At 48.1% G+C, this 13623-nt stretch overlaps 1 protein-coding gene across 1 annotated transcript in view; it reads right to left on the bottom strand.

The window, feature by feature from the left end:
* Positions 1–13623, bottom strand: part of tanc2a (tetratricopeptide repeat, ankyrin repeat and coiled-coil containing 2a) — a 160363-nt gene that overhangs the window by 83320 nt on the left and 63420 nt on the right. The window contains exon 3 of the mRNA XM_072675189.1: positions 1252–1348. Within this exon, the coding sequence (XP_072531290.1) occupies positions 1252–1318 (67 nt within the window). The 5' untranslated portion in view covers positions 1319–1348. The remainder of the gene's footprint in view (positions 1–1251; positions 1349–13623) is intronic.

Below are 13623 nucleotides of genomic sequence, written 5' to 3'. Positions count from 1 at the left end.
CACGTTGTATACAGCAATGGGACAAAACGTGGCCCATTGACCACTCTCAGATGAAGTGAATAATGCACACACACATGCGTATGCGTACACACGGCCACGCCCGAAGCCATGACCCACAGCCATGACTGTGCTACTGAGTTCTACCATTAGCCCAGTAGAAAAAAAAGCCCAGACACAGGAGCTCTATCTGTACATATCCAGCGTCTGTCGAGCACTGCGTTTACTCAAATATACACACAAACACAAACCATGATTACGCCCAGTCTTGCTCTGGCTAATTAAAACGGCCGGCTGACCGTGGCCGAGGCAGTGTGTGGCATCGGGCTGAGCAAACAGCTCGACAGCCTCATTAACTGCAGCAGCTGCATCTCACTGCTTTCCTCTACTGTACAGCACACTGACCTGAGGGGCCATTCCACCGCTGGGGTGCCATTCGTGTCCCACTGATCTTACTATTATTTACTAACACGCATGACTGATCTTTGAAACATACACTTCATTGACAAAAGTATTGGGACACTCGCTTGTTGTTTGGTCATTCTTCTGTCGAAATCACTGTTGCTGTAGTAGAAAGGCTTTCTACTAGATTTTGGAGGAGCTGTTGGGATGATCACCACCTCATATCGTCCCCAACTCCCCAACTCATCCTGATCAAAAGCACTGGATATGAAGCTCCAACCATCATTCCATGCTGCCCCTCTGGCCGGGCATTAGAAGGCATGATGCTAATAGGTTCATGTTTGTTTATCTGCTCCAGAGAGTCCTATTCTATTGGCAGCACTGCAATGCAATCTACAGGGACTAGACAAGTGGGTCCCTACACAAGTTAACCGGGTGCATGTGAGTAAGGTTGTGGATGGATACACTCCGAGACTCAGATCCATTACTCATTTAAGCCATTATCAGCCAGGAAACACTACAAACAGTGGGACACTGATGGGTAGCCTCATCTAGCCACATGCTTATCGTAACTTTTTCTGGTCATGGCCAATAGCCTAGCCAGAATCATTGGGCGCAGGGCAGGAAAACCTCCTGGACGAGGTGCCAGGGTTGGGTTAACATGGGTTGACATGTTGTTTGAACGGTCTGGTGCATATTTTACTCAAATTCAATGATGATCAGTGATCAATCTGATAGACAGCACCCCAATCGATTGCTTTCCAACACCCTCCCTATCCACACACACACACACACACACATAAGAGGCAGTGTTAACCCAGCAGGTTTCTCCCCCCGATGGCTCAGACTCACCGCTGTTGCGGTTCTTGCGGTTGGATTTGCCTCCGCTCAGCAGCGCCTTCAAGCTGTTCCTGAACATGGCTGCACCGTCTGTGCACTATAGAGAAATCTGTGGAGAGAGAGAGAGAGAGAGAGAGAGAGAGAGAGAGAAACACACTGCGTCAGCCATGAGCAAACAGGACAACAGCAGTGATTACAGAAGTATATGCAAGCACAGTAATATCCAACTATACAATTGGACAAAAGTATTGGGACACCTTCCTTTTGTGTTCATTGTTTCTTCAGAAATCAAGGGTATTACAAACGTTCATCCTGCTTTTGCTGGAGTAACTGTCTCCACCGTCCAGAGCAGAAGGCTTTCTACTACATTTTGGAGCAGCATTGCTGTGTGGATTTGATTGCATTCAGCAGTGAGAAGAGCATCTGAAATGATGTCATGATGGTGGATGCTCACCACCCCACCTCACCACAAAAGTACTGGATGGAGCACCATGGAGCATCATTCTGCACAGCTCAGTGCTGGGTGGGGGGGGGGGGTTCATACCCCTATATAGCCCACGCCTGGCATTAGGCAGCATGGTGCCAACAGGTTCATGTTAATCTGCTCTAGAGAGTCCTATTCTATTGGCAGTGCTTCTTCTCTACAGGGACTAGACAAGCAGTGTCAGTGTCAGCAATGGGTGCTTAAACGTCAAGTAGCTGAGTGCATTCATTTGAAGGGGTGTCCACAAACTTATGTCAACACGCTACACCTCATTCCTCATTCCGGGACCCTCCTGTAGTGTAGGCAGTGTTCGGACGTGCGAGCAGTTCTCTCACAGATCCCATCTCCACGCTCCTGACACACTCCCTGTTGCCTCTCTTCGGGCTTGATAACGAGCCTCGTCCGCTCCATTATCCCAGGAATCTTTCAGCACCTACGCCAGGGAGGCCTCACTCTCTGAACATGCTAATTACTGCTTCACGTATGTGTGTGTGTGTGTGTGCGTGTGAGTCTTTGTTCTGCAGCTGCTGAATGCCACATGGGTGGGTCACAGTTTCTGTATGTGTGTGTGGGGTGTGTGTGTGTGTGTGTGTGTGTGTGTATGTGTGTACTATCTGCAGCTAAGTTACCTTTGAATGAACAAACACCCAGTTTACACAGCAGCTCTGAGCCTGTCAGTGAAGTTTACACTGTGTGGTTGATGGTGTGCACCCTGCTTCACCCTGCTGCTGCAGCTCTTTACATCGCTGTACCTCCAACAGGGCAAACATTTAGTCATGTCCAATAGCAAGGTGCAGAGCGATGGGGGAGAGGGAGGGCCGTCCCAGAGAGAGTCAGGCCAAATCCACTCAGTGGGACACCTAAAGGAGCTGAACGCATTCATTAGAAGGGGCGTCTACAAACATTTGGACATATAGCGTATGGGCCCAGGGCTCACCACAGAAGCACGACCCATGGGTCAAATCCCAGTACTATTACAGTTGGTCAGCACTGGCCGGTATCATCCAATAACTGACACATGGGTCAGTCGTCACAGCCACGGAAAAAACAGGTATCTCCCAAAAAGGCTTACAGGAGAAGGAAAAACCTTCCATGCTGCCATCAGCAGCCGGAGCCTGAGAGAGCACAATCGGCCTTGCTCTCTCTATCCCGGTCAGCTCCAGAAGAGAGAGGAAAGTAGAGAGAGTAGAAAAAACAGAGAGAGAGAGAGAGAGAGAGAGAGAGAGAGCATAGTTGCAGTGTACTGAGTGCTAGTCTGAGCTAAAGGTAGAGCTCCATATGGTGTGTGTTAAGTGAGAGTGACTCAGCGACTCTGTGGCTTCCCCCAAACAACAGCAACAGCCAGCAGAGCACGATCAGCTCCAGATGACCCCCCTCCCACCTGAGGCCCCCATCCCTCTCTCTCCTTTACACTCCCTCTCTCTCCCTCTCTCCCTCTGTTTTTAAACACACACCTGATAAACTTCAGTGTGAGTGGGCGGGGCTAATCATTTGTAGATTCATTTGTAGACTCTCTCTCTCTATTTCTCTCTCACTTTCTCTCTCTTTCTCTCTCTCACTTTCTCTCTCTTTCTCTCTCTCTCACTTTCTCTCTCTTTCTCTCTCTCTATTTCTCTCTCACTTTCTCTCTCTTTCTCTCTCTCACTTTCTCTCTCTTTCTCTCTCTCTCACTTTCTCTATCTTTCTCTCTCTCTCTAATTCTCTCTCACTTTCTCTCTCTTTCTCTCTCTCTCACTTTCTCTATCTTTCTCTCTCTCTCTAATTCTCTCTCACTTTCTCTCTCTTTCTCTCTCTCTCTCAATTTCTCTCTCTTTCTCTCTCACTTTCTCTCTCTCATTCTCTCTCTCTCTCTCTGTAAGTCATAGCAACTGTAGCTCACACAAGCTCTCTCAACCTCTGCTCGGCTTATTTCTTTCTATTTGCACATCTCTCTCTCTCTCTCTCTCTCTCTCTCTCTCTCCCTTTCTCTCTCTCCCTCACTCTGCATGGCCATTGTTTGACCGCTCTTGCTCGTTTCCAGGAAAGCCCCCCCACCCCACTACTGCCCGCCACCCCTGTGGCTGAAGCAGTGTGTGGCAGCAGTCTGAGGGAACAGCTCACAGCCTCATTAACTGCAGCAGCTGCATCACACTGCTTTCATCTACTGTACACTGTTCAGACCACGCCTACCCGCTGCAGTGTATAAACACACACACACAGGCATGTAATCGTGACGTCCCTCTGACCTTATGGATCTTTAATGTATGGATCATCTGCTCTGACCGCTGTGATTTCCAGCGACTCCAGCAGCTCCACAGTCCAGGTACCAGCTGTGCGCCGGGCTGTGAGTCACCGACCCCCAGGCGGCCTTAAAAAGCTGCTTTTTGGTGAAGGGTATAGAAATGGGGAAATGGGGGGATTTTATGGAGTGGGGTGCTTCCCTGGTCACGCAGAAGACCATTTGTCTTCTCACAGCCATAAATCACAGACTTCTTCCATCCGATACGCAGCCAAGCATGAAAGCACCAGCGCACAAGAGGAAAGCAGGACAAGGCCCGCACAGCTTTGTGGGAAATGCCTGAAGTTGTTGTTTGTTCGGGGGTGTTTGTGAAGCCGGTTTCAATCTTCAGCGCTCTCTGACCGTTGGGTCAGTTTCCTGCTATTGTGCCCGTGTTTGTCAGGGTAGTGAAAGCAAAAAGGAGAAGAGGAAGGAGACGAGGAAGGAGACAAAAGGAGAAGACAAAAGAAGACGAGAGAGGAAGAAAGGAGAAGAGAGGAGAGAAAACAGAAAACAGAGACAGAGAGAAGACGAGAAGACTGGACGAGAGCAGAGGACTGGAGAGAAGATCACAGAGGAGAAGAGGAGAGAGGAGAAGAGAAGAGAAGAGAAGAGAGGAGAAGAGAAGAGGAAAAGAGAAGAGAGGAAATAAGAAAAGAGAAGAGAGGAGAAGAGAGGAAAAGAGAGGAGAAGAGAGGAAAAGAGAAGAGAAGAGAGGAGAAGAGAAGAGAAGAGAGGAGAAGAGAGGAAAAGAGAAGAGAGGAGAAGAGATGACAAGAGAAGAGAAGAGAGGAGAAGAGAAGAAAAGAGAAGAGAGGAGAAGAGAAGAGAGGAGAGGAGAAGAGAAGAGAGGAGAAGAGAGGAAAAGAGAAAAGAGAAGAAGAGACAACAAGAGAAGAGAAGAGAGGAGAAGAGACGACAAGAGAAGAGAAGAGAGGAGAGGAGAGGAGAAGAGAGGAGAAGAGAAGAGAAGAGAGGAGAGGAGAAGAGAGGAGAAGAGAAGAGAGGAGAAGAAAAGAGAAGAGAGGAGAGGAGAGGAGAAGAGAAGAGAGGAGAAGAAAAGAGAAGAGAGGAGAGGAGAGGAGAGGAGAAGAGAAGAGAGGAGAAGAGAGGAGAGAAGAAGAGAAGAGAGGAGAAGAGAGGAGAAGAGAAAAGAGGAGAAGAGAGGAGAAGAGAAGAGAAGAGAGGAGAGGAGAAGAGAGGAGAGAAGAAGAGAAGAGAAGAGAAGAGAAGAGAAGAGAGGAGAAGAGAAGAGAGGAGAAGAGAAGAGAAGAGAGGAGAAGAGAGGAGAAGAGAAGAGAAGAGAAGAGAGGAGAGAAGAGAAGAGAAGAGAGGAGAAGAGAAGAGAGGAGAGAAGAAGAGAAGAGAAGAGAAGAGAAGAGAAGAGAAGAGAAGAGAGGAGAGGAGAAGAGAAGAGAGGAGAAGAGAGGAGAAGAGAAGAGAGGAGAAGAGAAGAGAAGAGAGGAGAAGAAAAGAGAGGAGAAGAGAAGAGAAGAAGAGAAGAGAAGAGAAGAGAAGAGAGGAGAAAATGAAAGCAAAAGGGAACAAAAGAGAAGAGTCCAGATTAGAGACAAAAGTATTGGGACACCCACTCATTCATTGTTTCTTCTAGTATCGCTCCCACTCCTCCGTACAGAAGCCAGGCACTGGCTGCATCCGCAGATAGGATCTTCTGCAGTTCTTGTACTACTGTAGAAAAAAAGGAGAATCTAATCCTCTCCTTATTTCTCACATCTGCGAGTCAACATGTCGTTAAGCAGCACTGAGGAATCAGCCAGACTGAAAGAGGCCTCTGTCTTGTTTGTCTGTCTGCCCTTCTGCCCGTCTGTCTCCTTTGGTGGTCTAACGTGGAACGTTTGAAGTTACCGTGGGCACGGGGGGCTTAGGAGGAGAGAGCAGAGAGGTTAGATTGGCCTCTCATGTGGCAGGAAACAAAGAGAAGAAAGTCCTGCTCTGAATCAAACTCCACGAAGAATTCACTGTAATCCAGGACTCGTCCTAATCTGGCCCACCTGTCCCACACTCCCTTAAAGCCCCCGGGTGTTCAGTGGAGTGTTCAGCCAAGTTTCAACACTCCTTAAAAAACCACCACAATACACTCATCATCAGACACACCCTGACGTTGAACTGCGGATCCTTAGGGTTTACTGAGGTTCTGATATCTAGAACCGAGTCACCAGCCCATATACATATATATATATATATATATATATATATATATATATATATATATATATATATTCAAGCTCAAGCTGGCCCACCTTTTGGTGGCCGGCTCCCTGGCTCGGGTCCGGACCTTCCAGACCTGCCAGACATTGGGCATGACGGGGCATCCAATGATGGGACTGCTGCGCCCCCAGGTTTAGCTTTAGCTCTCCAGGTTGCTCAGACTTGAATAGAGGGCGGAGCCATGTTAGCATTGTGATTGGTGACCGGTGACCGGCTTTTAGGAGCGCCTGTTCCTCATGGAGAGGAGAGCAGCACTGGGGGGTACCAGAGTGGAACCTACCTGGGGGGTACCAGAGTGGAACCTACCTGACTCCAGGTAGGTTCCAAGCCCATAGCGGCTCTACGGGAAGACCCCCGGAAGGAGCGGATAAGCGGATGGATGGATAGGTACTTCGGATGAGAAAATAAAGTACAAGGGAAATGTAAATAAAGGGGGTATAGAAAGGTAGACCCCCTGCAATGCACCTCTCGCCTCTAGGTTTTGCTCTATACCCACCACAACTCAGACCGGAAAGAAGTGTCTAAGAAGCTGGATGGGTGGATGGGTGGAGGGGTACATAAACCCACACCAGCGTGGACCTCAGGGGAAGACAATACAGTCATTTACATTTAACCAAGATCAGCATTTCTCCTGAAATCAAGGTGGAACAAAGGGTGCGAGTCCCAGTAGGTTGGGTTCCCTGTGTGCTGCAGTCCCACAGTCATGCTACTGAGCTCCAGCGGCTGTGCTCTGACTGCAAATCCGGCCAGGCTGGGTGAGATAAGGCCTGTGTTATTCTTTAAGATCGGCTGCAGAGCCGGTGGAAGTGGAGAGCAGAGCGAAGAAAAAGACAAACGCAGGGAGTGAAACAAGACAGCGAGAGGATTGGAGGGAGGGAGTGAGGGGGGGGGGGGCAATTTGGCAGAGCCCTGAAGGGATTGGGTTCGTAGAAGGGTCACAGTCACCCTACTTTGTGCTTCGTATATCCACACTCATGCACAGTCTCACGGCCAGACACATGCACACGAACTCCTCAAAGCTGCCTGTGTAGTCCCTGCTCTTCAAGACCTCCATCAAGGACATTGTCAATGCCATCAGATAACCTAGCCATGGCTCTTGTGAAGAGAATGCAGACCTGCAGATAAGCCCTCAAGCATTATTTACACAATAATTATGACGCTCTATTCCACTACGCCAAATTAACAGAGAAGAACTGATGACATCTATACACAGGTCCACAGGTCACCCACCCTTCTTGTGGAGACACATATAGTACACATATAAATACACATATAAAATACAGCGTTCTGGGTCTCAGAGCTCAGGGATCGGGGTGAAGTCTCCAAAAAAACAAATGATGTGGTGATTATGACCAATCACAGTCAGGGGAGGTCTCAGAACAAACGTCTCTGTGATTAGGACTAATGAGAGACAGAGGGAGGTCTCTAAACAACCACACAGTGATCACGACCAGTCGCTGATAGGGGGGAGGTCTCAGAACAACAGTCACTGTCATTCACTGTGATTAGGACACTAGTCACTAGTCACACTCAGGAGGTGGTCTCTGGAAAAAATTGGGACCAATTGCAGTCATGGGGACATTTTAGGAGACCAACTGCAGTCAGAGTCAGGAGGGGGTCTCAGAACCAATGACACAGATATATGGACCAACTGCAGTCAGGGGGAGGTCTCAGAACAAATAACACAGTGACCAGGACCAATCACAGTCAGGTGGAGGTCTCAGTAGAAACGTCGCTGTCATTAGGACAAGTCACACTCAGGGGGTGGTCTCTAAAAAAAAATAAAAGGGGGAGATAAAATACAGCTTTCTGGGTCTCAGAGCTCTGGGATCGGGGTGAAGTCTCCAAAAAACAAATGATATGGTGATTATGACCAATCACAGCCAGGGGAGGTCTCAGAACAAACATCTCTGTGATTAGGACTAATGAGAGACAGGGGGAGGTCTCTAAACAACCACACAGTGATCACGACCAGTCGCTGATAGGGGGGAGGTCTCAGAACAACAGTCACTGTCATTCACTGTGATTAGGACACTAGTCACTAGTCACACTCAGGAGGTGGTCTCTGGAAAAAATTGGGACCAATCGCAGTCATGGGGACATCTTAGGAGACCAACTGCAGTCAGAGTCAGGAGGAGGTCTCAGAACCAATGACACAGTTATATGGACCAACTGCAGTCAGGGGGAGGTCTCAGAACAACAAGGTGGAGATCAGGACCAGTTCATCTCAGGAGACTAACTGAAGGAGGTCTTAGAATCAATGATGCAGTGACCAGGGCCAATCACAGTCAAAACAAAGGCCATTGTGATTAGGACAAGTCACACACAGGGGGTGGTCTCTGAAAAAATAAAATGTGGAGATTAGGACCAATCACAGTCATGAGGACATCTTAGAAGACCAATCACAGTCAGGGGGAGGTCTCAGAACAAACATCACTGTCATTAGGACAAGCCACACTCAGGAGGTGGTCTCTGAAAAAAAGGTGGAGATTAGGACCAATCTCAGTTATGGGGACATCTTAGGAGACCAACTGCAGTCAGAGTCAGGAGGAGGTCTCAGAACCAATGACACAGTTACATGGACTAACTGCAGTCAGGGGGAGGTCTCCAAAACAACAAGGTGGAGATCAGGACCAGTTCATCTCTGGTGGTCTTAGAACCAATGATGTGACCAGTGACCAGGACCAATCACAGTCAAAACAAAGGTCACTGTGATTAAATCACACTCAGGGGGTGGTCTCTGAAAAAATAAAACATGGAGATAAGAACCAATCGCAGACCAATCGGGGGTGGTCTCAGAACAAACGTCGCTGTTTGTTTTGCCCCAAAAGCTCTCTGGCGTTCCTCTGCTCCCATATCAGAGAGGAGGAGTCTGCTGTTATCAGGAGGCCCCGCCCATTCGCAGCAGCCAAGTTCAGTCCCTGTTAATTCGGCTTTTCTGAAACGAAGCCCATCTCCCTTGTCCCGCCACCAGCCATCTGCTTCAACAACAGTGACGGAATCTTCCGGATTCCCTGCAGGGGGGGGGGCACCGGCATGGCGGGAAAGGGCCGCTGTGCACACTAGCGATAAGTGCCGTTTCCCATCCCTCTCTGGGGGCTCTTCAAGAGACTGCTCAAAAGGTGCTTCAGGGGGTTGGTGTGGAAGGGAGGGGTGCAGTGTGTCCTCCCTGCAACGTACCAAGGTCAAGTCTAATTCGTTCCACGTCGTCCCCACAGCTTGATTAGCTGGCGCACTCTTGCTGGAGGCTACGTCGTGGTGTGATTAGGGGGAAGCGGCCGTTAAAGCAGCGACGGCACAGCCGCCTTTTCCCTTTTTGCAAGCGATCTGCTTGGTCGGCGGCGCGCTCCTGGAGCATGTTTTCCCCAAACATTTTCTACCTCCGTGGAAGATAATGTTGTGTTGTGATTTCTCGGGCTTATCTGATTGCTAACTCCACTGGCACAGTTCTGTCATCTTCATTATCTCCGGATGTGCTGCTGATAAGAAAACAAGAACAACAAGGCAGGTTTGTATTGTGTGAGCTATAGTATATAGCTCGGCTGCTAACGTGGAGGCTGGCTGATTCTCCAGTATTAACTGAAGAGCAGTGAGTTTTATATAATGTGGAGGCAGAGCACATGTTTGAGCACAATAAGAACTAATTAGGGGAAGAAACTACAGTAAAGAACAATAACCACTGCTCCAAATGTACAAAAGAGACAACAGTCCCCAAAGCCCAATCGCTTTGCATGTCATTTGCATTTCAACTGCTTTCCTCCCGAGAAGAACCAGAAGTCCAACCTAAGGTTTTCCAGCCACATTACCCACATTGCCACTCTTGGACGGCCTTCCTGAGCTCAAAGCTGCTGTTCTGGGCTGATTGTTTCTACAGGCCTCCACCCGTCAGACAGCAGAACTCAAATTGTTGCCTGTTTACCAATCAAGTTACTTATCAAGTCAAATTGGGGCAAATCGAGTTACTGCTACAAAGGGTTCTTGGTTGAGTCATGCAATAAAATAACCACCGTTGGCTTCCTCAAGAACCATTGGCTTCACTTTACATCACGTGAAGGTTCTGCAAACTCTAGTATCTCTATTACATAAATGATCTAATGCTCTGAATCCAGGCGTGGGCTAGAGAAGGATAAAGCCCCCCAGCATTGAGCTGTGGAGCAGTGGAAGAACTGTGTGACTTGGGGGAGTTGAGGATGATGAGGTGGGGTGGTGATCATCATCCAACATTCTCACCTCACTAACGCTCTTGTCACTGAACGCAATCAAATCCTCACAGCAATGCTCCTCCGAAATCTAGTAGCTGGAAAGTACTTTCCTGGAAAGTAGAGACAGATACTCCAAAACCAGTGGGGTAGAGGAGTATATATAAAGCCCCCCAGCATTGAGCTGTGGAGCAGTGCAGGAACTGTGTTCTCTGGAATGATGGATGGTGGAGCTCCATTCAATACTTTTGATGAGGATGAGTTGGGGAGGGGATGAGTTATCCTGACCTCACTAATGCTCTTGTTGCTGAATGCAATCAAATCCTCACAGCAATGCTCCTCCAAAATCTAGAAAGCCTTCTTCTCTGGACAGTAGAGACAGATACTCCAGCAAAAGCAGGATCAACTCTTTTTAATATCCTTGATTTCTGAAGAAACAGGTGTCCCAATACTTTTGTCCATGTATTTATATATATCTGCCATCAGACTCTTAAATGACGTAGATAATATCACAAGGCTGCAGGTCAAGGTGTACCCAGATGTACCCTACTGACCACAATAATACCACAGCTGCCTCAGACTCTTTAGCATTATGCTAACAAGCTAATGCTAACTAGCTCAGCTAGCCCTCCTCGTGGCTCTCCGCGGTGCCCCTGTCTGGGAGAAGTATTCCTAGAATTCCTTTATTCTCCTGCCGGCTCGAGGCGGTGTCTAAGGGCCTGCCGTGAGCAGGTGGGCCTCGCTCCATCGGCGAAGCTTAAGCTAAAGGGCAGAAAGCGATTTTCCCAGGCAGCTCCTCTGCGAAGTAAAAACCACAGTTTACTCAGAGATCGTGCAGCGATAAGTAAACAGCCCAGAGTGAGCCGATTCCTGAAAGTCCTCTGCGAGATAAACAGTAAAAGAGGGGGAAATTAGGCACTGGAGAAGCCGTGGCAAAATATGCTTTCCAAAGGCTCACAAAGCTCACACTGTGTGCTTATGTGCCTCAATTACCGACGTACAATGAGCTTATGTAAGGAGAAAAACCCTCAGATACTCTACATATTAAATTTGCTCTTCATTATGTAAGCGTGCGGGGGGGGGGGGGGGGGGGAGAGCATATTCCATGGACAGTAAAGACAGTTACTCCAACAAAAGCAGGATCAATTCTTTTTTAATACCCTTGATTTCGGAAGAAACAAGTGTCCCAATACTTTTGTCCATGTAGTCATATAGTATATATATATATTTCTCTGCTTCCGTTTTTACGAATATTTCTGTCCACACAGATCTGAAACCGCTTGCACGAGCATGCTAGCCCTGTTTGGGCCGACAGTACCTTATAAAGAGGTTTAAGCCCAAATTCCCAAATTACACACTGCTCCCTAAGTAGTGTACTAAGCAAATCATGAAATTACGCAGCCTAAACCCAAACCGAGCTCTAGACATCTGTACCAGAGCAGTATAAACATTTATTCATATGTGGACATCGGAAATCTAGAGCTATCTGCATGCATTTATGACATTTATGCAAGCTCACTACATAGGGAGCAAGGATGCATGCCTGCATTGTGTGGACGAGATGCCCAAAAACCCAGAGCCAGTGGTGGACAGGGTCTGATTAACCCAGCTAACCTAACCTACCTGATTAAGTTACCTCATCCAACAGAATCCATTTCGGTTACAGTCTCTGGTTTGTAGCTGTGATTCGCGCTGGTGCAACACAGCAAAAGTGGCGCCCCCTACACTTCCTGTAATGTATTGCAATTTGTCAGAATGATTTTTTTTTACTTTTCCACTGTTACTGGTATCAAAAAAAACGACCTACTTAAAAATACAGGCCTACAGGTCCGTTTGAACTCCATGTCCTTGAGTAAGTTGGTGAAGCCCAAGTCACCATGGACTGTGCCCACCACGACAGCTCTGAAAGGCACGCGGTGACTCCTCCACAGTCATGGTGTGAATAAATAGCAACTACAGTATTCTCAATTCAAAGGTGTTGAGGGTTTTGAAGGGGTGCAGAGCACTGCGGGGTGTACAGCCCGTCTCCACAGCCGAGGGGCTGAACGGACTTAATGGAGAGTGTGAAATCAAAGGGTCCACACATCTTCAAAAAGAGCCTCGCCCGTTTGTTCTGCCTGCCAAAAAAGGAGCCCCTACTTCACTCTTCCTTTTGACTGGCGCAGTCTTCGGAATAATTGCACTGTGCCCCCCCCACTCCCTCTTCATCATCATCGCCTGGTGTGCAGGTCATGTGCGATGTCCTTCAGCATGTATGAAGAGTTAAAACTACGGAGTGTATTCAGTGCTATGCAAACCCAATGCTCCTGGAGGGCTCCTGGAGATCGGCCTTCCTGCAGACTTCAGCCCCATGCCTAATGGACCCCTCCTGATCAACCTGATCGCTCGCTGCCTTTAGGAGAGCTTGCCAGCTGAATGAGGAGGAATGAGGAACCTCCAGCGAGGAGGTTAATCAAGTCAAGTGGGCTCCGGAGACACGGTCAACCCACAGTGATCCCATTAACGCCTGCTCGTTTTGTGTGTGTTGAGTAGCAGCGATGGCTTAAGCCACTTCAGGAGGTGGTCCGACATAACCCAGACGGTTCCACCAGAACCACTACGGCCTAAAAACAACCAGTCCTTCCCTTTGGTGAAAAAAAACTAACTTTAATATGTAATGATACTAGATTTTGAGAAAATATACTAGATACACTATATGGACAAAAGTATTGGGACACCTTCTTATTCATTGTTACTTCCAAGGGTATTAAAATGTCTCTACTGTCCAGGGAGGAAGGCTTCTACTACATTTGTGAGGATTTGACTGCATTCAGCGTTAGAAAAGTGTGTTAGTGAGGTCAGGATGCTGGACGAACACCACCTCACCATCATTCCAGAGAACACTTGGGAGTTCTTCCACTGCTCCACAGCTCAATGCTGCTGGGGGGCTTTATATCCCTCTAGCCCATGCCTGACATTAGGCAACATGCTCCAGAGAGGCCTATTCTACTGTCAGTACGTCTCTACAGGGACTACTGAAGCTGTGTTTGTGTGCATTTGCACATCTGTGTCAGCAATGGGCGCAACTTAAAGTAGCTGAATGCGTTCGTTGGAAGGGCTGTCCGCAAACATTTGGACATACAGTGTTCGGTGGTTCTTTGATGGCATTGCTTGAAGCACATTTATGTTTTTAGAGAGTGTGAAATATAAGGCAATATCAATGACGAGTATCAAAG

This window comes from Salminus brasiliensis, chromosome 3 (genome assembly GCF_030463535.1).
Source record: "Salminus brasiliensis chromosome 3, fSalBra1.hap2, whole genome shotgun sequence".
Taxonomy (NCBI): Eukaryota; Metazoa; Chordata; class Actinopteri; order Characiformes; family Bryconidae; genus Salminus; species Salminus brasiliensis.
The sequence above is the reverse complement of the archived record's forward strand: the minus strand, read 5'-3'. Positions and strand labels throughout refer to the sequence as shown.